Source organism: Monodon monoceros, unplaced genomic scaffold, assembly GCF_005190385.1.
Source record: "Monodon monoceros isolate NGI ecotype Baffin Bay Population unplaced genomic scaffold, NGI_Narwhal_1 Super_Scaffold_7, whole genome shotgun sequence".
Lineage (NCBI taxonomy): Eukaryota > Metazoa > Chordata > Mammalia > Artiodactyla > Monodontidae > Monodon > Monodon monoceros.
The window spans coordinates 70304118-70327937 of record NW_021703784.1 but is presented as its reverse complement, the minus strand read 5'-3'; the positions used below and the strand labels follow the sequence as shown (position 1 = coordinate 70327937).

The 23820-nt window shown below is 54.5% G+C and overlaps 1 protein-coding gene across 2 annotated transcripts in view; it reads left to right on the top strand.

Annotated features, from left to right (window-relative positions):
- PTPN5 (protein tyrosine phosphatase non-receptor type 5) overlaps nt 1-21884 on the top strand; it is a 54552-nt gene extending 32668 nt beyond the window's left edge. Inside the window, exons 3-14 of one of the 2 annotated variants that reach the window (XM_029208226.1) lie at nt 7288-7481; nt 8027-8134; nt 8380-8457; nt 8949-9190; nt 10544-10733; nt 13150-13234; nt 17293-17372; nt 17556-17693; nt 18231-18341; nt 20492-20652; nt 20744-20857; nt 21285-21884. In XM_029208226.1, coding sequence (XP_029064059.1) covers nt 7288-7481; nt 8027-8134; nt 8380-8457; nt 8949-9190; nt 10544-10733; nt 13150-13234; nt 17293-17372; nt 17556-17693; nt 18231-18341; nt 20492-20652; nt 20744-20857; nt 21285-21378 — 1595 coding nt within the window. In that variant the 3' untranslated portion in view covers nt 21379-21884. The remainder of the gene's footprint in view (nt 1-7287; nt 7482-8026; nt 8135-8379; nt 8458-8948; nt 9191-10543; nt 10734-13149; nt 13235-17292; nt 17373-17555; nt 17694-18230; nt 18342-20491; nt 20653-20743; nt 20858-21284) is intronic. The other variant, XM_029208227.1, reaches the window with a different exon arrangement.
- The last annotated feature ends 1936 nt before the right edge of the window (nt 21885-23820 follow it).

Genomic DNA, 23820 nt, shown 5'->3' with positions numbered 1-23820 from the left:
CCAGAGAGGCACAAAGAACTGAGCCTTTGTTTGCAGCAACAAAGCTGTTTGCAATTTCAGATAGAACCATTTTATTATATCCCATCCAAAGAGTACTTGAGTTGCCTTTTGTTTTGAAAGCTTGTTAGCATTTCAGATTTAATTAACTGAGAGAGCAAAGCTGCCCCACTTCCTCCACCCCCGGCCCATGCCCACCCCATCCACTGACCCCAGGTGCCAGTCGGCAGCCTCAAAGCCCTCGCCCACGTGGGGGCAGGGCACCCACTGTCCTCCTGAGGGGCTCAGCTGGCAGATGAAAGGGACCTGGTCCTGTTGCCTGTCCCTCATGCTCCCCCCACTCCCCTCTTCCCTCTCCTCTCTCAATTCTGCTGCTGTTTACTGAGCGTTCACCATGCGCCAGGCACCAGGCTAAGCACTGGGTATTTTTTACCTTATGGCATCCTCAGACCCCAGCCAGCGAGGCTTAGTGGATCTGTTGTCCAGAGGAGAGATTGAGTCACTTCCCCGAGGTCACACAGGTAGTAAATGGCACAGTCGGGCTTCAAAGCTAAGTCTGGGTGACTCCAGAGCTTTGGCTAGGAGCCCCCCCCCAAGGAGCTTCCTCCCCAGAAACAAGGCACTTGTAGGGACAGCAAGAGCTGCAGTGCTGACTGGATAGGGCCGGGTCCTAGAGATCGTTCTTGTTACAGATGTACCTCCTTTTATTGCGCTTCGCTTGATTGCGCTTCACAGATACTGCGGTTTTCACAAACTGAAGGTTTGTGGCAACCCTGCGTTGAGCAAGTCTGTCGGCACCATTTTTCCAATAGTGTTTTTTTAAATGCAGGTGTGTACATTGTTCTTTTAGACATAATGCTACTGCATACTTAATAGACTACAGTAGAGTACAGACGGAACTTTTGTATGGACTGGGAAACCGAAAATGTCGTGTGACTTGCTTTATTGCGGTATTTGCTTTATTGCAGCGGCCTGGAACCAAACCAGTAGTGCCTCTGGTGTACCTGGAAATCTGCCTCCCAAGAGCATCCACACACTGGTCCTATTCTCAGCTCTTGACGTGCCCCCTTCCCTAGCGCAGCCCCTCAGGTGTCTGCAGACAGGCCCCCCGCCATCCCCACAGCGAGGTAAGAGCAGTAATCCTATAAACAAGTGTCCGTGTCTAAGGGTGGGGTTTCAGACACAGTGTTGGGCTGTGGAGCCCAGCACCATCTCCCACAGAGATGACGCTGTACTTGTGAACACAGGGAGGGTCAGGAGTGTTGGAGATTTCTTCAAGATGCTGTGGTGTGGAGAGCTGATCACCTGAGCTAGTCTCATCTGGTGGGTTGGTTAACGGTATGGGCTCTGGCCGCAGGCTGCCCGGGTTCTAGTCTTAGCTTCTGCCTATTGTTAGCTGACTTGGCCAAGCGACTTAACGCCCGTGTGCCTCAGTTACTTCATCTGTAAAATGGGAGTAAGAGCAGTACCTTCTAGCATTGTTGTGAGGATTAAATGGGTTAATATACGTGAAGCACTTAGTGAGCGCTCAGTACGTGTTAGCCCTCAGTGGTCCTGGCTCTACGTTTGGCTGACTGTTGACTTACAGCAAGCCACTTTCCCTCTCGGCCTCAGTTTCCCCATCTGAGAAACCAGCAGACTAGACCAGATGCCCCTCAAGGCTGGTCTGACTCTGCCCATCAGTGGTTCCAGAAGCCCGGGCAGGACTGAGTGTGATGTTCTGTTGGTCAGCGCCCCCATGGCTACGTGGGCATGGTGGGGAGGTCCCTCCTGGCCACGTTTGGGAAGAGAAGAAAAGCTGAATGGGACAAGAGCTCCCTCCTCATGTAAAAAGAAGCGGGCCAGCCTTCCGGTTCCAGTTCCGCGGCTGGCAGCTCCAAGGATGAGTCACCAACAGGAACAGCCATGTTCTCAGGCTCGGGCGGGGCCGGCCCCGGGGCACACCATGGCTGCAGAGTTTAATGGTGGGATTTGGGTGCCAGGTGACGGGAGAGGGATCGTGGTGTTTCCACATGCCCAAGGTAAACCCTCAAGGCCACTTGCCTGCGTGCCTTACCCAGGGCCCCTAGAGCTCTGGCCCAGGATGCAGAGCTCCTGCCTTCCAGTGTTCCTTCCTTTCATAAGATACGGCCTTTGAGGAGCCGGGATCTGGCACAAAAGCTGCACCGCCACCCCCATGCAGCTGGTTAGGGTTCAAGGATCCCCAGACACAGGGACTCCCTCCCTCCCAGGTTCTCATCATCTCCCTGCCTTTGCTGCAGTGACCTCTCCTGAGAAGCAGTTTGGCAAAGCGGAAAGACCACTTGGCGTCAGGAAGGCCTGGGTTTGCATCTCGGGTCTGCACGTACTTGGGCAAGCCACTGAACCTCGCTCAGCCCGATTTCCATGCCTGGAAAATCCCTTTCACCCCATGCAGGAAGCAGGCCCGAGAGGAGCCCAGTGTTCTGTCACTGTCAGCAAGCTGCCTCTGAGTCAGGGCTTCGTGCAAGGCAAAGCAGCTACCTTGCTGTGAACTATTGAAAAGCCGGTCCTTGACACAAGCAGCCTCCTCTCACCGGCAAAACGGGGCTGATGACGCCAATGTCTGCCTCACAGAGAAGCAAAAGGAACTGCGTGCGCACAAGCGCTTTGGGAGCTGCACAGGGCCTACCCAAGAGATCTGGCATTCTCATTCCGGAGCAAGACAGTGAGTGGAAGGGTGGGCAGGGTGAGGAGAAGGGCTGGCGTGATCTCTAGGAGCAGGACCTGGAGGACAAAGGACAAAGGAGCCCAGGACCTCTGTGGTCCATGAGGGCGGGCACTGTGTTGTTCACTGCTGTATCCACAGAGCCTAGCCTGGTGCTTGGCAAAGTATTGATACATAATCGGTGCTCAATAAATGTGTCGGACTCACACATGAATGAGCAGAGACTAAAATCAGCCCAGTTCTCTACCTCCCCACTTCTACCACCTGATCACAGACCTCTGCTCCCCGCCCCTGAGATCACGGGTTCTTAACCTGAGGTCCGTGGATCCCCTCCAGAATTACAGGCAGAATATAGTGTGTGTGAGAAGAAGGATCTTCCTGAGTAAAGAAATGTTAGATTTCTTCCCAGAAAAGCTTTTAAATAAACCCTGCTCTGAAAGGTAGGCATCTACCAGGCACTCAGTTGGACTCATCCAGCCTCCAGGGCTGCCAGATACCCTGTGGGTTTAAAATCAAAAAACAGCTTCCACCCTTGTCTCTGAGAGGTGCATACAGGGCCCCGCCAGCCTGCAGTTTTTCTTCTGCCCCCTTAAGGTGCCAGGCTGTTAACCTGCCATCTTTCATATGCAAAAGTGATGTCAGGGGGCCTGTCTTCTGAGTGGCTGCTCTCTGGCTGGGTGGGTCTCACAGAGACTTGCACCCACTCTCAATCTCTCCCAGTCCCCCCACATGCCATTTAGGTGGGACAGGTGAAAGTCGGGGTCCTGAACCTGGGAATATTAAGCAGGCCTCATAATATCTGAACTCAGAACAGTGCCCTCTTTTTAAAACTATTTTTCCTCACTACAAATAAATATATGTATATACATACATATTTATCTCTATACGTATGTGCCTATTTACTTATTGGAGGAAATTTAGAATCTATAAACAGGGACTTCTCTGGTGGTGCAGTGGTTAAGAATCCGCCTGCCAGTGCAGGGGACATAGGTTCGATCCCTGGTCCGGGAAGACCCCACATGCCGTGGAGCAGCTAAGCCCGTGCGCCCCAACTACTGCACCTGCGCTCTAGAGCCTGCGCTCTAGAGCCTGCGAGCCACAACTACTGAGCCTGCGCACCACAACTACTGAAGCCCGTGTGCCTAGAGCCCGTGCTTCTCAACAAGAGAAGCCACTGCAATGAGAAGCCCGTGCATGGCAACAAAGAGTAGCCCCGCTCGCCTCAACTAGATAAAGCCTGTGCACAGCAATGAAGACCTAACACAGCCAAAAATAAAAATAAAGAATATGTAAACAATGAAAAAAATCACTCTACTCTCACCCTCCTCCAAAGAACTATTGTTACTACTACCTGTCTTCTGTTCTTCCCATTTACCGTGTATGATGTTCATTAAACACTTCCTGTGTGCCCGGCGTCCAGTGTGCTGCACGCTTTCCAAGCACCACTTGAGTTAGCCTCTCGTCTTTCATCGGGGATTCTCCACCTTTTTATATACTTTCTTAATTTTTAAGGCCAAGGAGAGCAGACTGTTTTGTAACCTTGCCTTTCTCACTCCACACCATCGAAATTTCTTTCCCCATTATTAAATATTTATCTACAGAGTCATTACTAACGGCAGCATGATGACGTTTTATTGCAGGCAGGTTCCAGGCTTCTCAGACTGGGGTGCATGTACCCCTGAGGGTAAAGCCACAGGATAAATGTAGAACATTTTCCTGAAGCATAAATTTGATTCCAAGCTTTGGGAGGAAAAAAGAAAACATTATTTTAAGATCAAAACAAGCACAGATATGCCATAGAATAGAATAAAGAACACCCATGAATTTTCAAACAAGGCAGCAAAATCCAGGATCATGTGACTTGCTGTTTTTCACCAAAGACCCATGTCCCCTCTGCTCTAAGGATGGGAGAAACATCTAAGAAGCACTGTGTTCTCCCTCTTCTTACAGATAAGGAAACTGAGACCCAGGGGGGAGAAAGGATTGCCCAAAGTCCACAGTGTGTGTTACGAGCCAAGCCAGGTGGCCCCTGAGCTGTACCCCTCCTACCTGTCCGTATTTGCCGTCACACATCGACTGCTTTTTCTGAAGGTGTGGGTGGAGAACTTGCCACTCGGGTAATCAACCCTCTGCTTATCAATAGTGGAAACTCTTGGCTTCCTACGTGATCCATCTCTTAGCAGCGGCTGGATCTGAGATATCTGCTCCTGTGCTTAGTAACTATAGCCTCCCTGGGCAAAGGTAGAGGCCCTTAGGCTCTACCAGCACTTAGATTTTTCACGTAATGCACTGTATTGTAAACACTCATCCACGGGTCTGTTTTACCCAGCTGACTTGAGCCTTTTGAAGGCAGGAGTTACGTGTTGTCATTATTATAATCTGATGTTTCTTGAGCAACTACTAGATGCCAGGTGCCAAGTTGGATGTTTCATCTATAGGATCTACCGTCTTCATCGCAGCTTTTCAAAGAATGTATTATTATCCTTGTTTATCACTTACCCATCATCGTTCACTCATTTAGGAAATATTGATTGTAGACTTACGTGCCAGGACTAGCGCTACATGTTGTGGACAGTCAGGATGAGCAAAACCAATACTGCTCTTGCCCTCGTGGAACTTACAGAGACTGGGGGAGATTATATTCAACAAATAATTTTGACAGACTGGAGTGAGTGTACTGTAGCTCAGAGCCCGTCCAAGTGCCTCACTTCAAACCCACCTCAACCACTTATTAGCCTCTCTGCACCTCATCTTTCTCTTCTGTAAAATGAGGATAATAGTAGTGCCAACTTCATGGGGTACCATGAAGAGTGAATAGATTAACATGTGCAGAGCGCTCAAAGCAGGGCTGTGTGCTCGCCAGGTGTATTGCTGCTGCTGGTCGTATGAAGGAGGGGTGTGGGTTGCTGGGTGTGTGTGGTAGGGGAGCCCCCACCTTAGGAGGCGGCTGATCGAGTTCTACAAGATGATTAGGAGTCAACTTGGCAAAGTGTTTTGGGGACAGTTGAGGGGAGCAGGATGTTGGGGGAATGTTCCTGGCAAAGGGGACAGGATATGCAAAACATGGGGTGTGGGCTCACCCGAGGAACTGCCAAAGAGTGTGGCTGGACCACAGCAGGTAGGGAGCTATACAGGGTCAGGTCTGGGAAGGAGGAGCCTGGGAGAGAAATACAGGTATCCCCAGGATCACCGCATTGTTGATCCAGGCCATGCGAGATGCTCAGCAAATACTTGTCACGTAACCAAGTGAGCATGCAGACAACTATGTTGGCCTCACGTGGTCTTGGCTGTGGGTGTTCCGTTGTCTCCCAACCAGAAGAGGAGTCCATTGTCCCATATATATACACAGTGATATGTGGACCGTCCCATCCCCACCATCAAGCCGTACACGTCCGTCTTGCTGGTGCCTTTCTTCTTGGCAATAGACTGGACGGTGTGGGTTTAAATGGGGAGCTCCAACCTCTGGGGCTCACTGCGGTGGTGCTGCTGGAATCTCCACACTCCACCAGGGCATCAGATCCAAGCCAGTGCTGTTCAGACTTGTTTAGTAGTGGAACCTTGTGTTGAAATCATCTTAGAGGAATACGGAACGGTATTGAACAGCTCCCACGGCTGAGGCCCAGGCACAGGGACCCAGAGCACTTGGTCATAGCTGGTGCACCTGAGAAAACACCAGGGCTCCTTAAAGCACAGTTAGAAAACCAGAGGACTTCCCTGGCTGTCCAGTGGTTAAGACTTCGCCTTCCAATGCAGGGGCCGCGGGTTCGATCCCTAGTCGGGAAGCAAGATCCCACATGCCTTGTGCCCAAAAAACCAAAACGTAAAACAGAAACAATATTGTAAAAAATTCAATAAAGATTTTTAAAATGGTCCACATCAAAAACAACAACTTTAAAAAAGAAAACCAAGGGAGGACCCCCAACCCCCATTTTCGAGGTGTGGAAATTGAGGTCCAGAAAGGAGGGGGTGACTTTCCCAAGGTCACACAACCAGGGATAGACCCAGAACTGGATCTTAGACGTTTGACATCAGTTCTGCTGCACCGAGATTTTCCTCCACACCATCCTGACCACCCCCATCCCCCCTCAGTGTGGGGTCTTGAGGTGGGGAAGGGGCACGGGGCTGTGACCTTGTCAAGTGTCCAGCGTCTCCCCCCCGGCACACATACTGAGTCAGGGCGCAGAGCATGAGAGACGAAAACCCAGAGGGCAGGCATGGGTGGGCTGTTCAGGGTCACAGCCTGGTCATGCCATACCTTTTTTTCCCTCTCTCTTTTAATTGAGTTTGAGGTGGTGGTTTTTCGTTTCCTTAAGGAATGGGAAAAGAATGAAGCTGTGTAAACACCACGATGTTAACTCCCTGAAAAACCTCCTGCCATTTTAACTCTGTTACTGGAGAAATCAAAGAGAAATAATTTGTCCACCCACACTTAGCTCTTTCTGACGAAGGTAGGTGAGTATTGCTTTGCTAATCGAGGGTGACTGCTGGAAGCGGAGCCAGGCTGACTGATCCCGGATTGAGAGGAAGCCACGGCAGCCCCAGAAGGAGCGGTCCGCCGGGGTCGGCAGGGCCCGGATCACCGGCCGTGTGTCTGCCTTCCGCAGGTGTCCCCCAGCCGGTAGGGATGCAGGCGCTGGACCAGGCCGAGGGGCCCACGGCCTTGCAGAGAGAGATGCCACTGCCCCCGCCTCCTTCACCGCCTTCAGAGACAGCTCAGAAGCCACCACCTCGAGACGCCAGGAGCCCCTCCCTCGCTGTCAGGAGCAGCCTGTGCCTGCTGGCTGCCTCCCAGTTCCTGGTAAGGACATCACAGGCCTTGTGGGGCCTGGAGGGAGGGCGGGTTGAGGGACGGCCTCCACTTCCTCCCCGAGATGGCCGCCTGGGGACACAGAAGGATGAGGGGCCTCCGTGGCGTGGCGTCCCTCGTGACTCCAGCCCTCGGGCTGTTGTGAGGAGAAGGCTGGAGTTCTGAGCCACAGCCTTGATGGATAAACCCCTCACGCCCTGACCTCAGAAGTAGGAACACAGGCCCACTCCCAACCCCCTGGCCCCGCAGCGGTTCTTCTGAGGACTTCCTGTCTCTGGAGGCATCTCTGGGAGACTCTCCTTGTTATGTGTACCTGGTGGGGTGGGAGGGTCCCCTCTGGGAAGGGCTTTCTCTTGGCTCCCTTGAGTCAGCTCTTCTCCAGGGAGAGGTCCCAGGCCCTTGCCCCAGCTGCGCAGTCTGGGCCTTGGGGGGCCAGGTTGAGGCTGAAGGGGAGCTCTCGAGGGTGGGGAGATGGGAGTATATGGGAGCAAGGAGCCCAGGCTCCGGGCTCAGCGTGCTGCCCCCGGCCGCCCCAGCTCGCCTGCGGGATGCTCTGGCTCAGCGGCTATGGCCCCATCTGGTCGCAAAATGCCACAGACCTCATTTCCTCCGTGCTCACGCTCCTGGAGCAGCTGGGACCCTCGGTGAGTACGCTCCAGGGAGCCCCAGGGTAGGAGGGAATGCTCGGGGACCTCCAGTCCCACCAACCCCTGCCTAGGGCTTCTCTGAGTTCAGGAGATATTTACTGGCCCCTGAAGTGTCTCTCCCTGTCCCCCACCCAGACCGGGTCCAAAGTTTTCAGAGCCTTGATTTTATCCCTGTTGAAACATGAGAACTCTGCCCACCCCCACCCCCCATCACCCTGACCTGTTTGTCTGATGTTCTCCAGGCCTGGCTGGCTGTTGGGACCTGGGACGTCCCTAATCTGCTGCTGGTCTCTCTGTCCGTGGTCCTCGTCACCACCTTGGTAAGACTCCTCCTGAACCAGCCTCCGTGCTCCTCTTCCATGACCCTGAGGCCCGATCCCCACCTTCTCCCATTTGACCTACGGACTAGACCTTCTGGGTAGGGCTGAGGATGGGGTACCCGTCTCCTTCCACCAATGCGCCCAGCCTGGGGGGAGAGGTGCCGTCTTTCTCAAAATTGGTTTGCAGCGTTCTTGGCTGGGGAAAGGGGCTGAGGCAGGGAGAAGACTGGAGAAGGAACCCTACCCCCACCCCACGAAGAAGGCTTCAATCCACAAGAACCTGAGGGTTGGAGATGGAGGGGGCTGGGAGGACATGACAGGGGTGGAGCCTCCCATCTAGGTGAGGGATGGTGCAATGCAGACAGCTCCCAGGAGAGTAGGGCTGCTCCAGACACATGGAGGAGCAGGGGGCTCAAATCCATGGGCACCCCCTCACCCAGGGGGGCTGCCAGAATGGTCCTCGGTCCATGATGCCATATGCCCCGAACTAGGTGTGGCACCTCCTGAGAACTCCCGCAGAGCCACCCAGCCCGCTGCCCCCCGAGGACAGGCGCCAGTCGGTGAGCCGTCAGCCCTCTTTCACCTACTCTGAGTGGATGGAGGAGAAGGTCGAGGATGACTTCCTGGACCTGGACCCTGTCCCTGAGACACCCGTGTTTGACTGCGTGATGGACATCAAGCTTGAAGCCGACCCTGCCTCACTGACTGTCAAGGCCATGGGTCTGCAGGAGAGGTGGGTTCAGCGGAGAGGTGGGCTCTGTGGGCCCTGAAGCTCTCAGCTCCCGATCGGAAGGGCAGATGCCTGACTCTGCCTCCCAGTGCCCAGGGAAGAGCTGAGCTCATGAGCCCACCAGTGGAGACACATCCTCTTCAGGTCTGATTCACATAGATCAGGATGCCCCAAGGTGAATGCTAAGAAATGCTGTTACTACACACAAACACATGGGCATACACAAGTGTACATACGTGCACGCTCGCACATACACTTGTGGTTTGGATAGGTTTCTTTACTGCAGGACTTGTCAGGACCTTTAACGTGCTTGTAGTCATTGTAGACTGACTAAGGGGAGTGTGTGGCATTCCTCAAAGCCATCTGACCACAGAACCCTACTTTTTTTTTTTGGTTTGAACTCAATTTTATTTTTATTTTTTATTGGAGTATAGTTGCTTTACAATGTTGTGTTGGTTTCTGCTGTACAGTGAAGTGAATCAGCTATATGTATACATCTATCCCCTCCCTCTTGGACCTCCCTCCCACCCCCACCCCCATCCCACCCATCTTGGTCCTCACAGAGCACTGAGCTGAGCTCCCTGTGCTATACAGGTTCCCACTAGCTCTCTTTTATAGTGTCTCATAGTGTTCCACAGAGCACACGTTGGGAGGTGTCAGCACTCTCTTTTGGGGGCCTGGCTGGGTAAGCCAGATCACACCAAGGTTGAGTTGCCCACATGATGTCATGGAAAGAGCACTGGACGAGGACTCGGAAAACCTAGCTTTTTGTTTCAGCTCTGTCACCCCCTCACTGTGTGCTTGGGCCATTCTTGTCCCCGCTGTGGCACTCAGATCCCCTTTCCGTGTAACGAGGGCTTTCCCGTTCTGTGCCCTGAACACAGTAGGGTTTGTCGCGTCTGCTCGTCCTCGCTGCCGCTGTGCTGCCCCTGGGACCCCATCTTTCCCAGGCCTCTCCTGGATTCTGTGTCCTTGCAGACTGCCAGTCCGGGGCTGGTATATAGAAGGTCGAGCCCTGCTTCTCTGCTCCAGGCAGGCACCCTCTCTGTGAGCTTCCTGGGGCCACAGGGCTGGGAACGACCTCCAGCAGTGGCAGAGGAGAGCGCTCAGGGCCCTTGCATTGAACCTTGGGAACCGGGCTGAGGCCACACTCGGCTACTCCACCACAGGCAGCCTAAGCCTCGGGGCTGAGCCGCACGCTCCCTGTGTCAGGGGTGATGTCACACCCACTTCTCTCTCTGGAGCCCACCTGGTTCCCACCCCCATCTCTCCCTCCCTCATCCTCCTGCTCCAAGGCCCCCAGCTGATGGCCGTCCCTGACCCTGATACTCACCCCTCCTTACCCGGTCCTTCCAGGAGGGGCTCCAACGTCTCCCTGACCCTGGACATGTGCACCCCGGGCTGCAATGAGGAGGGGTTCGGCTATCTCATGTCCCCACGCGAGGAGTCGGCCCGCGAGTACCTGCTCAGCGCCTCCCGTGTCCTCCAGGCCGAAGAGCTTCACGAGAAGGCCCTGGACCCCTTCCTGCTTCAGGCAGAATTCTTCGTGAGTCCCCTTGAGCCGGCTCCCCTGCAGGGGGCAGCCCGTTCTGCACATGTTCATCCCCCCAGCAAGGCTTTGGAGCGGGGTACCCCAAATCAGCATCTGATAGATGAACATCATTTCATTCTCACCTCTCCTACTGTCTTGTTTTCTCTCTGGGCCTCAGTTTCTCATCCGGAAAATGGGAGTAAAAATAACAGGGGTATTGCAAGGATTCAAGAGATGCAGAACGTGTGCAAAGCACCCATGGGGTGATTGGTGTTTGTGGCATTCCCAAGTCTTTATCATCCAGGACTGTGCTCTGAAAGCCTGAGAAAGACTTAGAAAGCTTTCTCTTCTTTTTTTCTTCTTTGGCCACGCCGCAAGGCACCAGGTATTGAACCTGGGCCCCAGCAGTGAAAGCACTGACTCCTAACCACTGGACTGCCAGGGAATTCCTGAAAGCCTTCTCTTCTGACTCTCCCGTTTTCCCACCCTCCCGCTGCCCGACATCACCTCACATTGTTCGTCCTCCTTTGAAATCTGTCCAGTTCTGTGATTCAGGCTTAGGGTGGTCCTGATCGCCTCCCCTCTAGACTTAGGCAGCAGCCTCCAGCTGCCTCCTGTTGGACTTTGAGGGGCCCATAAATGACACCCCTGTTTTACCTGCCTGAGCACTCAACCAGTTAGGAGCCAACACGTGGAAAATCACAAAACCACCTTTATTTTTGCTGATAAAGGCTAGGTTTAACATGAGGATTAGGTCTGTAGCAGTAGGGAACTTCCTAATACCAACCACCAGAGTGAACAAACTTTCCACGCACCCCGGGCGGTGCTGGCACCTCACAGGGGAGCCCTATAATTCTTTCTTGGCAGGAGGGCCGGGAAAGAAGGAGGAAGGAAGGGGCTGGGGCCCAAAAGCCCGGTTCCTTAATCAAACACACTCATTGGGTAACTTGCCCACCTCTGTGGGTAGGAACGGGCAAGAGGCCATGAGCATTTGGGGAGAGTCCCTCTTGGGAGAAGCCAGAGAGATGGAGAACCCGTGTGCCTCCCTCACAGCTCCCCTCGCCCTAGGCCACCCTGCTCCCTACCTGGACCCGATGGCTTTCCCCTCTGAGAAGCCCTTCATCACCCTCTGACCCGTTGCTCCAGATTCTCTAGAATGTGGCACAGCCTGCCTTACCTGAGTTCAACGAGCCCCAGACTCCTTTTCCGGACTTATATCCCCATCCCTGCAGGGACTGTCCACTTCAAACTGGGCCCCGCACCATGCCCCCGCCCCGGTGCCTCCCCTGTCATCATCCCCCACCCTGGAGTCCCCTAGGAAGCCTTCCTCGACCACTCAGCCTCAGCTGCCATTCCCACAGCCACACCTCCCCTTGAGGAAAGGGCTTGCATCCCCTTGTCATCTCCGGTTCAGTAGATCATTGTCAGTTTTGCTCAGAGAGTAAGAAAGAGGGGGTGCCCACACATCCACTCCATGGGCGCTTCTGCACATGCTTTTTATTTTGAGTCTCACAACCACCCTAGAAGGTAAGTATTATGATCCTCATCGTACAAAGCACATACTTAGTGTGTCCACAAACAGTGAACACTGTAAACCATGTGAAGTCAGGTGCTAAAGCGTGTGGACAGAGGGAAGGGGCGTGAAGAGAAGGCAGACACTGAGGAGTCATCCCAGAGAACATAGGTCAGGGGGAAGAGGTGAACCTTAAAGGCTGGGAAGGATTTGGGGTGATGAAGAGGGGTGGGACCGGTGCTCCCCACAAGCTGGGTGCCGTGAGCTCAGACCTGGAGGCTAGCTGGATACTGACAAATTAGCCACAGGAAGAGATGGGCACAACTGGAGGGTGGGTCTCTTCAGAGCAGCTGGTGGTGAAGAAAGGCCAGATCGGAAAAGACCTCACATTCCAGGCAGAGAAGTTCCAACTTGGAACTCTTGACATAGAGAGTGATTGGGAGGTGCAAACACAACTCTGGGAGGCCCAGAAGGAGGCTCCTTTCCTGCTGGAGAATCAGGGAAGGCTTCTTGGAGGAGGTGGCTTTATGATGGACAGGAGGACACGAGAAGATGAGGATGGGGTGGATGTTGCTACAGAGTCAGCAGCACTATCCAGGGTCCTGAGGTAGAGACACCCAGGGTAGGAACACGGGTCAGTAAAACCACTCAGTGTGGCTGCAGGACAGGGTGCACAAGAAGGCAGTGATTTGCCAGGTCACTTTTTCTTCTGTTCTTCTTTGAGTGTCTACTATGTGCCAGGCTGGCCCCCAATAAACAATGGTGATGATAACATTTATTATGCACTCAGCGCGTGCCAGGTCTGTTCTAGGTACTTTTTATGTGCACTAACTCATTTAATAGTCAGTGTTTGTTGAATGAATGCATGCACTTAAGTCAACCCACCTCTCCTCACACCCCCACGTCCTCCTCCTGCAGGAAATTCCCATGAACTTTGTGGATCCGAAAGAGTATAACATCCCTGGGCTGGTGCGGAAGAACCGGTACAAAACCATCCTTCCCAGTGAGTACTCACTGCCCCAGGGGGTGGGGGCAGGCTCCCCCTCACCTGGGTGCCACTTCACCCTGAGGAAGGCCTTAACCCCAGAGTGGGCCTCCACAGTCACGAGGAGAGGGGACGGAGGGTGCAGGTACCCAGTGAAGGGAAACACCCCCTTTAGAGGGTAGAGGACTCCTTGTTCCTTCACACAGCACTTTCCAGACCCTTGCCCTGTGGAAGCCCAGAGAGAAAGAGGAACAATAACAGCAGCTCCTAGACAGTTCGTGGTGGCTGAAAAGTCTTATCACATCCTTGGTCTCTTCAGAATGGGCAGATTTTAAAGAGAGGACATTAAGGCTCAGAGAGGATAAGTGGCTCATCGACTGTCACACAGCTAAGACATACAGAACTGAGTTTCAAACCAGGCCTGTGACCCCAGAATTGGGCTCTTTTGTCTACCTTGAGTTCAGTTTGGCCAGATTGTGAGTCCTCTAACAGGCAGAGCCACCCCATAAGGGAATGAGCTGCCTGTCCAGTAGTAAGCTCCCCATCAGTCAGGGTATTCAAGCTAGACTGCATGAGCAGTCCCCTGGAAGGTCTGATAAGGATTTTCCCCCTTTGGAGGCAGTTAGACCAGGCGACCTGATATTCCTCTTTTAGCCCCGGAGTGTCATTTTCAGGTAACTTTCATCAAGTCCCTATCTGCCTGTCACCCCTGCCAAGTTCTGGCCCCTGGCCCCAGGGCTAGCTTAGAGGGTGATATATTGAAAGCAAATCCACAAACCTACTCCACTCAGTTTATGGAGTAACGAGGCTTTAAAAAAGCAGTTTTGCCATTAGCAACTCCAACAACATGTAAGATGTCATGACTTATTTTTAACTTTTAAAATATCGACTTGTGGTTGCTATGGTTACACAGTGTCTAGGTAGTTCCGGTTAAACAAAGCACCATTTAAGGCCAGGATGCAATATTCAGGGCTGCTCACCTCTTCCCTCCTCTTGCCGCCCTCCACCCACCCAGCCCAACCTGGAGGGAGGGGTTCGGGTACCCCACAATCTAGGGCTTTGCTGGCCACTCAGAATAGCCACTGGGGGAATATGGGAGCCAGGCCATCACTCCATTTGGTCCCCACTGGATTCCTGAGAAGACTCCAGCCTCCAGCCATGCCCTGAGCCTCCAGGTCCCCGAGCCCAACAGAGACCTTCTCTGTGGCCAACAAGAATTGACCCTGTGCCTTCAGAGACCAGGCTAGGGTGTATGGCAAAGCCCCCTCTCAGATCCGGGACACCCAAAGGTTTGCTTTCTCATTCATTCTACACCATGCCCAGGGCCTGAGAATTCAGACATGAATGAGACACAGACTCTGTGCACAGGGAGCTCGCAGTCTAGTGAGAGAGAGATCCATGGACAGTTCCAGTACAGAGTGACCCAGCAGGCAGCATTGAGGACAAGATACAGGGGAGCTGCACCTATATGAATGAATGAATGAATATCCCTCAAATCTAGCTCCCCCTCTCCAACTTCACTGCCAAATTACTTTTTTGGGGTGAGGGCTTCCATGTTGCCCAGTGATTTTGGGGGGTCGGACTTGCATGTTGCACAATTCCAGAGGTGCCATTTACATGGACTGCATTGACATAGTGCCCCCTGGGGTTGTGCAGGGCAGGGCAGCCCTCTGACCCTGACACTTCTTATGTGGATCATTACAGTAATCTAACTAGTCTCCTGAGCCCCCCGTTCTCTCCTTCTGTCCGTCTTCTACCACTGTCACCAAAATGACACAAAACAGAAAACGAATCATGTCATTCTCCTCTTTAAACACTGTCACTGTTACCCCGTAATCCTTGGGTTGAGGTCCAGCCTTATGAGCATCGTTTATTGGACCCTTTGTCAGCTGGTTCCTCTCCAGCCTCATCTCTCCCCAACTCCCACCTGGCCCTGTACACTTAAATTGGACAGAGCAGTGCTCCCTACTCTGCTTTCCACTGATCCTTCAAACCCAACCCAGGTGCCCCCTCTTCCGTCTGAGCCAAGTCAAGTCCCCTCTGTTCCCTCGTCCCCAGTGCCCACAGGCCATACACTGGTCGACCGCCTGCCCAGCAGTAGGGGACAGGGACCGGGCCTGGATGATCTAGGAGCCCCCATGCTCAGGCACAGTGTCAGGCTCAGAGTCCACGCTCGGTAGGGTCAATAGAACCATCACCATTCTCACGGTGGTTCTTTAATATCAAAGGCCCTGGTGTCTAGCCAGGGGGTCTAGTGCCCACTTCTGAGTCCTAATCTGGGCAGGCACCACGAGGAGGAGGGAGGTGGCCCACACAGTGCTGCCTCTCCTCTCCCCCGCTGGTCACCCCAAGCCTCCTTCCATTTACCCTCGCTCTTCCCCATACCTGACGCCCCTCCACTCCCTCCTCCACAGGAGCTGCCCTGTCCCCACCTCCCCCCGCACCATCACCTGCCCAAACCTCAAGCACTGGGGCCAGGGCATGAAAGGGCCAGAGAGGGGAGGCTTTGTGGGTGTCATGTCCCATTTCATCTACTGGGTTTGGGATCCGTCTTTTTTTTTTTTTTTTAATGTCTTTATTGGAGTATAATTGCTTTACAATGGTGTCTTAGTTTCTGCTGTATAACAAAGTCAATCAGCTATACGTATACGTATGTCCCCATATCCCCTCCCTCTTGCGTCTCCCTCGCACCCTCCCTATCCCACCCCTCTAGGTGGTCACAGAGCACCGAGCTGATCTCCCCGTGCTATGCAGCTGCTTCCCACTAGCTAGCTGTTTTACATTTGGTGGTGTATACATGTCCATGCCGCTCTCTCACTTCGTGGGATCCTTCTTTTAACCTGTTAGCTTATAGCGGAACTGGTAATGATGGCAGTAATAACAGCAGATACGTGCCCTATAGTGTTCACCATATGCTGGGCCGAGTTACAGGTCTGAGGACTCATTAACATCTACTCTTGAACGTTTACAAGATGAGTGAGGTTGTGATGGAAGGAATGTCCCTAGTTTACAGAGGAGGCACAGGGGGACTAAGTAAATGGCCTACACTGACACTGCCAGGACTTGAACCAGCCTTACCGGTCAGTGGTGTAGGCTCCTGACCGCTCCTCACACGGCCTTTGAGAGCCCCGTATGGGGCACACTGGCAGGGCCTTTAGTCCAGCCCTCCCTCCACAGAAGAGACCCTGGGGCCCAGAGAAGGGAGAAGACAGCCAATTGGTGACAAAGCCAGACCAGAGCCCCGGGCCCCGGGCCCCAGGCCCCAGGCCCCAGCTTCCTGCCCACCCCACAATCTGCCAGCTCAAGCCCAGCTTCTGCAGGCTCACAGAGCAGACTAGTCAATACAGGGAGGCTGTAGCTGGAACAAAACAAACCCAGGAAGAAGAGCAGGACGTTGTGAGAATCTGCTGCTGTGGGATTTGACATGTGAATAGATGGGGGTAGGGAGGAACCCTTGTGCACGTGTGTGCCATCTCATCTCAGACGTGGAAGACTTTACTCCTTTCATAGTAATATTCTCCCTCAGCGTCCTACCCAAATCTTAGCTATAAAGTGCTTTACAGTTTAACATTGCACTTTCCCATCTGTTTTCTTATTTATCTTCCCGACAATCCTAGGAAGTAGGCATCTTTACCCCCATATTACAGATCAGAAAACTGAGGCTTAGGCCATGTGCTTTACAAGCTTACACGGCACGTTGGGGACGGTGTATACTCGAACTCAGCCCTGCTGTCCAGGATTCATCCTCTAGGGAATTCCTTACTGATTTAGCTTTCTCCTCCCCAGAACATGAGGCACAGTGAGGACAGGGAAGCTTAAGGGACACATGGCAAGGGGCGGCATGGATCCTACAGAGGGAGAGACCTAAGGCCTCTCTCTGTACTGTCCTCTTCAACCTGGGCCTCACCTGCCTGAGTGGGCCACAGGGATGGGTCAGTGTTTTGCTTCTGGGCAAGGGAAGAAGGAACTTCAAGTTCCAGAAGAAATGTGGGTGCCCTGAAATGGGGCAAAGTGGGCTCTGCACCAGGGGGACTGCATATGTTAAATCCCAGCCTCACCTGTCTCCCTCACCCCAGACCCTCACAGCAGAGTGTGTCTGACCTCACCAGACCCTGACGACCCTCTGAGTTCCTACATCAACGCCAACTACATCCGGGTATGTAGCCCCATCCCGATGGCCTCTCCCTGAAAGGGAGGCCCGAGTCAATGGGATCCATCCTCTAGGCTTGTCCCTAAGCCCAGGTGGCTCCTGCCAGCCCCCCGGAAGAGCCTGAGTGTGGGGACTGGGCCCCAGGAGCACGGCCTCTGACCCTGATGGCCTGGCCTTGGCTGGCCGCAGGGCTATGGTGGGGAAGAGAAGGTGTATATCGCCACTCAGGGACCCATCGTCAGCACAGTTGGCGACTTCTGGCGCATGGTGTGGCAGGAGCACACGCCCATCATTGTCATGATCACCAACATCGAGGAGATGAACGAGGTAGGCACCCCTGTACCTTACCAGGTGTCTGCTGCTTTGTGCCCTGAGCTAAGCGTCTTGTTTCTGTATTAATCCTCACAGCAGTTTTGTGAGGTTGGTATGTTCACCTCACTGCCTGCCAAGGGGAGGAAACGTGAGGCTCAGCGAACTTAAGTCAGTTGCTCAGAGCCACACAGAGAGTCAGAGGCAGAGCCTGGAGCTGTGGCCTCTCCACCTCCAGGGCTCAGGATCTTAAACACGCGGCTCTGCTGCTGCTCAGCCTGCCAGGGCTGATGCTGGCTACTTCTGTACTCATCACGGCCCATTTAATTGAACTCCCATAAAAGTCCTTCAAAACGGGTATTATGTCCATGTTCCAGATAAGGAAACTCAGGCTCAGAAAAGGGAGGTAACTTACAGGTTATGAAGCTGAGATTTGAACTCTCCAACTGCAAACCTACTGCCCTGTTACCTCTCTTCCCGCTGGCCTGGGAGGGGTATTGAGGAGAGGATGGCTGGGGTGCTGGGAGTATCACAGCCTTACCTGGGCCCCTGCAGAAGTGCACCGAGTATTGGCCGGAGGAGCAGGTGGTGTGCGACGGCGTGGAGATCACTGTGCGGAAAGTCATCCACACTGAGGACTACCGGCTCCGACTCATTGCTCTCAGGGTGAGGCCTGGGGTTGGACTGGGCTGGGCAGGTGGGGGACTCCACAGCCAACAGGGTCCCAGAGGCCATGATAGCTGAAATTAAGGCGTGTGTCACTCCCAGGATTTACTGATAAGCAGGGACGAGGGAGAGTGTGGTGAATAGACTTGGAGGCCAGAAGAAGGATCAAACCCTCAGTGTATTTCATATCGTTAGGTTCTCTCCATCCACACTGTCATTCATAATGTCTTCCAGCTCTGCTTCAAATGTACCCAGGGCCAGGACTGTCTGGAAAAGGGGGCTTCAGCAGCTTCCAGCACTGTCCTTATAACTGAGCTTTGAGATCCTGCCTAGAAACATCCCTTTACCTGAGCTTCCAGCCTGTAGTATGACACCGTCCACCAGAGGGCAGGCACTCCTTGCTGCATTTGGGCTGCACAGGGAGGTTGTGGTTGCACAGAAAAAGGAAAAAAAAAAAAAAAGAGAAGACGACATACGAAAAATGAACAATTACAGAACAGCCCAAAAGAGTGGGGGGAGGCATCCTCCCACCCTGAGGTTGTGCCTCTTCCAGGCTCAGCATAAGAGGAGATTGTTCCTTTGGAGTCAGGAGAATCAGTGCGTTCTGTTTTAGAGAAATCTTATGACCCATGTTTGGGGAAAGTGGTGCCACTGTAATAACCCAAAGTCTGGAAGATGAGCTGGATGCCGGTAAGCTGACACCCTATCCAGAAACAGCCTAGGAGGTCCACTGATGCTGGCAGCCACAGGGTCTGGATAGGATGTCAAGGGCCTGAGACTTGTTCCTCTGAGCTGCCCCCTCCCACTGGAGCAGGTGAAAGAGGGGGTGTCAAGGAGAGCTCAGCCCCTGGAGGACTGGTGCCAATTAAGCATCTCCAAGATACAGGCTTGCTTGCGGGCGGAAAGGGCCAGGAGGTAGAGGGCAGAGGCCATGGTAGCTGCCACAGCCAGATAACACAGGGGTGCAAGGAACCAGCTTCCTTTTTCCCCCCGAAAGATATGCTGGGGCTGTCTCATCTTCTCAGTGCTGCCGGACTGGTTAGGGAAGAATTGGGACAACTTGGGGCTTGGGGGTATTTACTTCTGTCCATAAACCTTTACAAGCACCTGCTCTGAGCCTGGTTCTGGGTTGGGTACTGGGAACACAGAGCTGTCCAAAGCCTGGACTCTCTCCTCAAGGAGCACCTATAAAATGGTAAGTGACATAGAAATAGGTAAGAGCACAGAAGAAGGACCCTTTGTCAGCTAGGGTGCTTAGGGAGGGCTTCCTGGAAATGGTGGTGCTGAATGGGGTTCTGAAGGATGAGTAAGAGTTGGCTAGGGAGCAAAGAAGTGGAGAGAGCATTCCAGGCAGAGAGAAAGTAAAAGTAAGGGCGTGGAAGATAGAATAGCTCTATGTGTGTATACGTGGAGGAGGTGGGGGAAGCAGAGGTTTGATCTGCAAACCATTTGGAGTGCAAGAGAATCAAGTGCAAGTTCACAGGAGCAGGAGTTGGGCCTGGAGGGTAGATACTGAACCATGTGTCTTATTTGCCTGGCTGAAGACTGGGGACGGTGGGTTTGATTCTAAGAGCGATGACAGCCATCAAAGGGTTCTGAGCAGCAGAGCAGCCTGTGCTGTAGACAGACCGTTTTGACCACTGTGGAGCTGAGGCTGTCAGGGAGGAGATGGGAGGGTCTCACACAGTCGAGAGATGATAAAGACCAAAGTGGAGGCGGTGGTGGTGGAGAGGATAGCACGGAGGGGGGAACATTTGCTGGGGTTGGAGGTGGGCAGGGAAGTATACTGAGGCAAGAGGAAGGGTCCCAGGGCTCTTGGGGGGTGACTGGGCTGTTAAGGGGTGACCAGGAGACAGGAGTGAATTGGAGACGGGACTTTTCACCTCTCTTGGATGATCTTGGAGTTGCTGGGGCAGAACCCACGTGAAGACCAGTGCTGACGCTGCTGACCAGCCCCTGCTGCCCACCTGGCTTCGGGTCTCTGTCTGGTGCCGCTGGGTGATGTGGTATAGCTGGCAGAGGCCCGAGGCCGCACTCCCTGTGGCCTCCCTCCTGTGTGTTTCCTCCTTCCCTCCATCTCCATCTCTGGGCTGATCTGTGGGCTCAAAGAGTTCACGTGTATCTGGGGTGGGCCTCTGTGTCCTGGACAGAGTGGCACAGAAGAGCGAGGCCTGAAGCATTACTGGTTCACATCCTGGCCTGACCAGAAGACCCCAGACCGGGCCCCCCCACTCCTGCACCTGGTGCAGGAGGTGGAGGAGGCAGCCCAGCAGGAGGGGCCCCGCTGCGCCCCCATCGTCGTCCACTGCAGGTGGGTGCTCCCAGACACCCACGAGGGCAGGGCAGCTTCCCCCAGCCCTCGGCTGCCCTGCCTCTCACCCACCCACGCCCTCGGCCCTCAGCGCAGGGATTGGGAGGACGGGCTGCTTCATCGCCACTAGCATCTGCTGTCGGCAGCTGCGGCGCCAGGGCGTGGTGGACATCCTGAAGACCACGTGCCAGCTCCGGCAGGACAGGTCAGCCCGTGGGCAGGGTCTGAGCACGTGGCGAGCTAGAGCCCGGGGGCAGCAGAGAGAGACTGACGTGTGCATAGGGTGAGGGTTAGGGGGACACACTCCGTGGCGACTGACCGGCAGACAGGAAGTAGGGAGGACAGATGGGTAAAGGAACCGGATCCAGGCAGTTGGTGGCTGGATGAAGAGGGGAGAGAAACAGAGCTGGTGGACAGAGGGGCAGGGGCTGAGTGGCGGGGGACATGTCACCTGTGTCCCTGCTGTCTGTGCCAGAGCTGGGAGGGACAGGAAGGGGCAGGGGGAGTGGCTGGCCAGGGTTGGCTTCTCTAAGCTGCACAGAGTCCCTGATGTGCCTCAGATGACTGGCACTCTGTGGATCTGGGGGCAGGTCCCTCCATGACCCCGTCCCCACTGTGCGTCTGCCGGGCAGGGGCGGCATGATCCAGACGTGTGAGCAGTACCAGTTCGTGCACCACGTCATGAGCCTCTACGAGAAGCAGCTGTCCCGCCAGTCCCCCGAGTGACCACACTCCTCCCCGAGGTCCTCTGGGTACCACCCAGCCTGAGTCTGGGCCCTCATCCCGGCCACACCCAGAGCCCTGCCTCGGGTCCAGCCTGCCCCCTGTCCCTCCCGCTTCCTTCTCCTCAGTCTGCTCCCCAGCCTTGGCCTGGCCCCTGCCTCCCCCAACAACGTAGCTCTTCCTACTGTACATATTGGGGAGTGGGGGAGGGTGGGGGAGGGGTGTGCCAGGCCAGGCCTGGGGCCCCAGGGCCTGACCCATGCTGCGCGACCTGGGGCCTCAGTTTTTAATGATGGTTCCATTGCTACTTGATCCAAAACATTTCCGTGCCGCGCTCCATGTGTCCTGCTGCAGCGTGTTCTGTCTGTCCATCCATCTCTGCTGTCTGTACCGGACACTGTGTCTCCTCAGCCCGGGAGAAGGGTAATGAGCTCCAGCCCCCAAGTGGCCCCGGCAGAGGTGCCTGCCCCCGGCCCCCAGCCCCACTTCTCCCAACAGGCAGATTGCACTTTGCCCCTAGTTACTGGGACCAGGATAAGGACGGGGGGCCTCAGGACCTGGAGGTCAGGCACAGGGAGCTCCTGAGGGGGTGGCAGAAAGATCTCAGCTGGGGGAGAGGTCTCTGGGTGGTGGTGGTGGGAGGAGTATCGCAGCCAGGGTGGCCTCTGGGTGTCAGATGCCCGCAGGAGGCAGTGAGCAACCCGCAAGGCGTCAGGGAGGAAGGGGACAGATGGGGACAGTGAACCTAGAGGACCTGGGCCACGATGGGAGAGGGGGAGCTCCGAGGGTGGGGTGGGGACTCGGCCCCAGATGTGTGTGAAACATTTTTCCGTGTCACTGTGGGAAATCCCTCCCAGAAGTCTCACCGCGTGTAGCTCTGCGTGTGTCCCATGTCCATGCGTGTGTTGAGAGCCCGTCAGCAGGGCATGCATGACTCTTTGGCAACATGTGTTATCTTGGAGCCACGTGTTTTTATTGCTGACTTTAAGTACTTATTCCACGGCAGACAGAGACATTTGGTGTCTTTTTATAATTTGCTCATGGTCATTGAATAGAGCAATAAATGGAGCATTTTGAGCAAAACTGGGTCTGTGTGATTGCCTCTCCCCTCCACTCCCTGTATCTCTGTCTTTGTATACACACACACACACACACACACACACACACACACACACACACACACCCTGGCCCTCAAGATCCGTGGGACCCCCTTGTGGATGCTGGGAGTGTGGCTTGAATCCAGATTTGAAAAGCCAAAGTCCATCGAGCAGGATCCTCACACACCCCCACCGTCTCACCCAGCCAGGAGCCAGGGGCCACGGGGAGCCACAGGGACAGGTGTTGGAGGTTTCCAGAGAAGGAAAAGTGTCTGGCAGGCCACCAGCTTCGACAGATGGGCCAGAGAGGCCAAGGCTGGAGCAGGGAGACCTTCAGCTCACTCAGGCCCCTCCCTGTTGGCCAGCCCACTTATCCCTTGTTAGCCCCGCAGGTCCCAAGAGCAGCTGCAAGCCAGCAATTTCCCCTGTAAGGCCTGGGCTGAGAGGAAGCCCCACCCAAGGAGCCTGGGGAATCTGCCCCTAGGCAAAGACGCTGTGCCTCCTAGACATTCCTGCTCTGTTCTTATCCCAGCCCCCAGGGATGCAGCAAAAGTATTTGTCATGCCCTTGATGACAGGTGTGGGTCAACCCAGGGCAGGAGGGAGTCCAGGGCAGGGCTGCTAACCAGCAGGTCCTCACAAGGTAGCCTTGAGTGGGCTGGTTGAGGGTATATTACAGACAATGAGGAAAGAACAGGGAGTGCTTGGGCAGCTGGGACGGAGGGCCCAGAGTAGGGGGGCCTGCTCTCCAGCCACCCTGCAACAAGAGGGTGGGCTCTCCTACCCTTCTGCCCAGAATAGGGGGGTTGGGCGGTAGAAACGGGAGCGGGGAAAGGAGCTAACAATTCCCCCTCTTCTCCTGGGGTGGCCCTGTGAGGCCACTCGGCCTCTGCAGGCACCACATGTAGAGCACAACATGAACGGTGCCCCCTGGATTTGTGCAAAATGACAGACCTGCCAGACTCTCCCTAACTCACCCCCTCCTGGTCCCTGGAAAACACAGACCTGTCGCTTTGTTCCCCAAGCCCTGTTGGCCACACACACACACACACACACACACACACACACACTGCCATTCAGCTCAGAAGGTCCCACCCGGCAGCAGTGAGAACAAAAAGCTCTGCACAAGGGAACAGAAAAAGTACCCCGGGACCACCACCCTCAGCCACCTGCCTGCCCCATGCCCCACATTTCCTCCAGCCCTGGCCTCAGTCCCCCCACCCCCCAAAGCAGTGTGCCAGCTCGCTGGGACAGCTGCAGAGCCTGAGTAAGGCATCGCCCCCAGGGGGCCAGATACTTAAGGAACCAGTGACTCCCGGTGGCCCCATTGCTGCGGCAAAGGAAGAAGT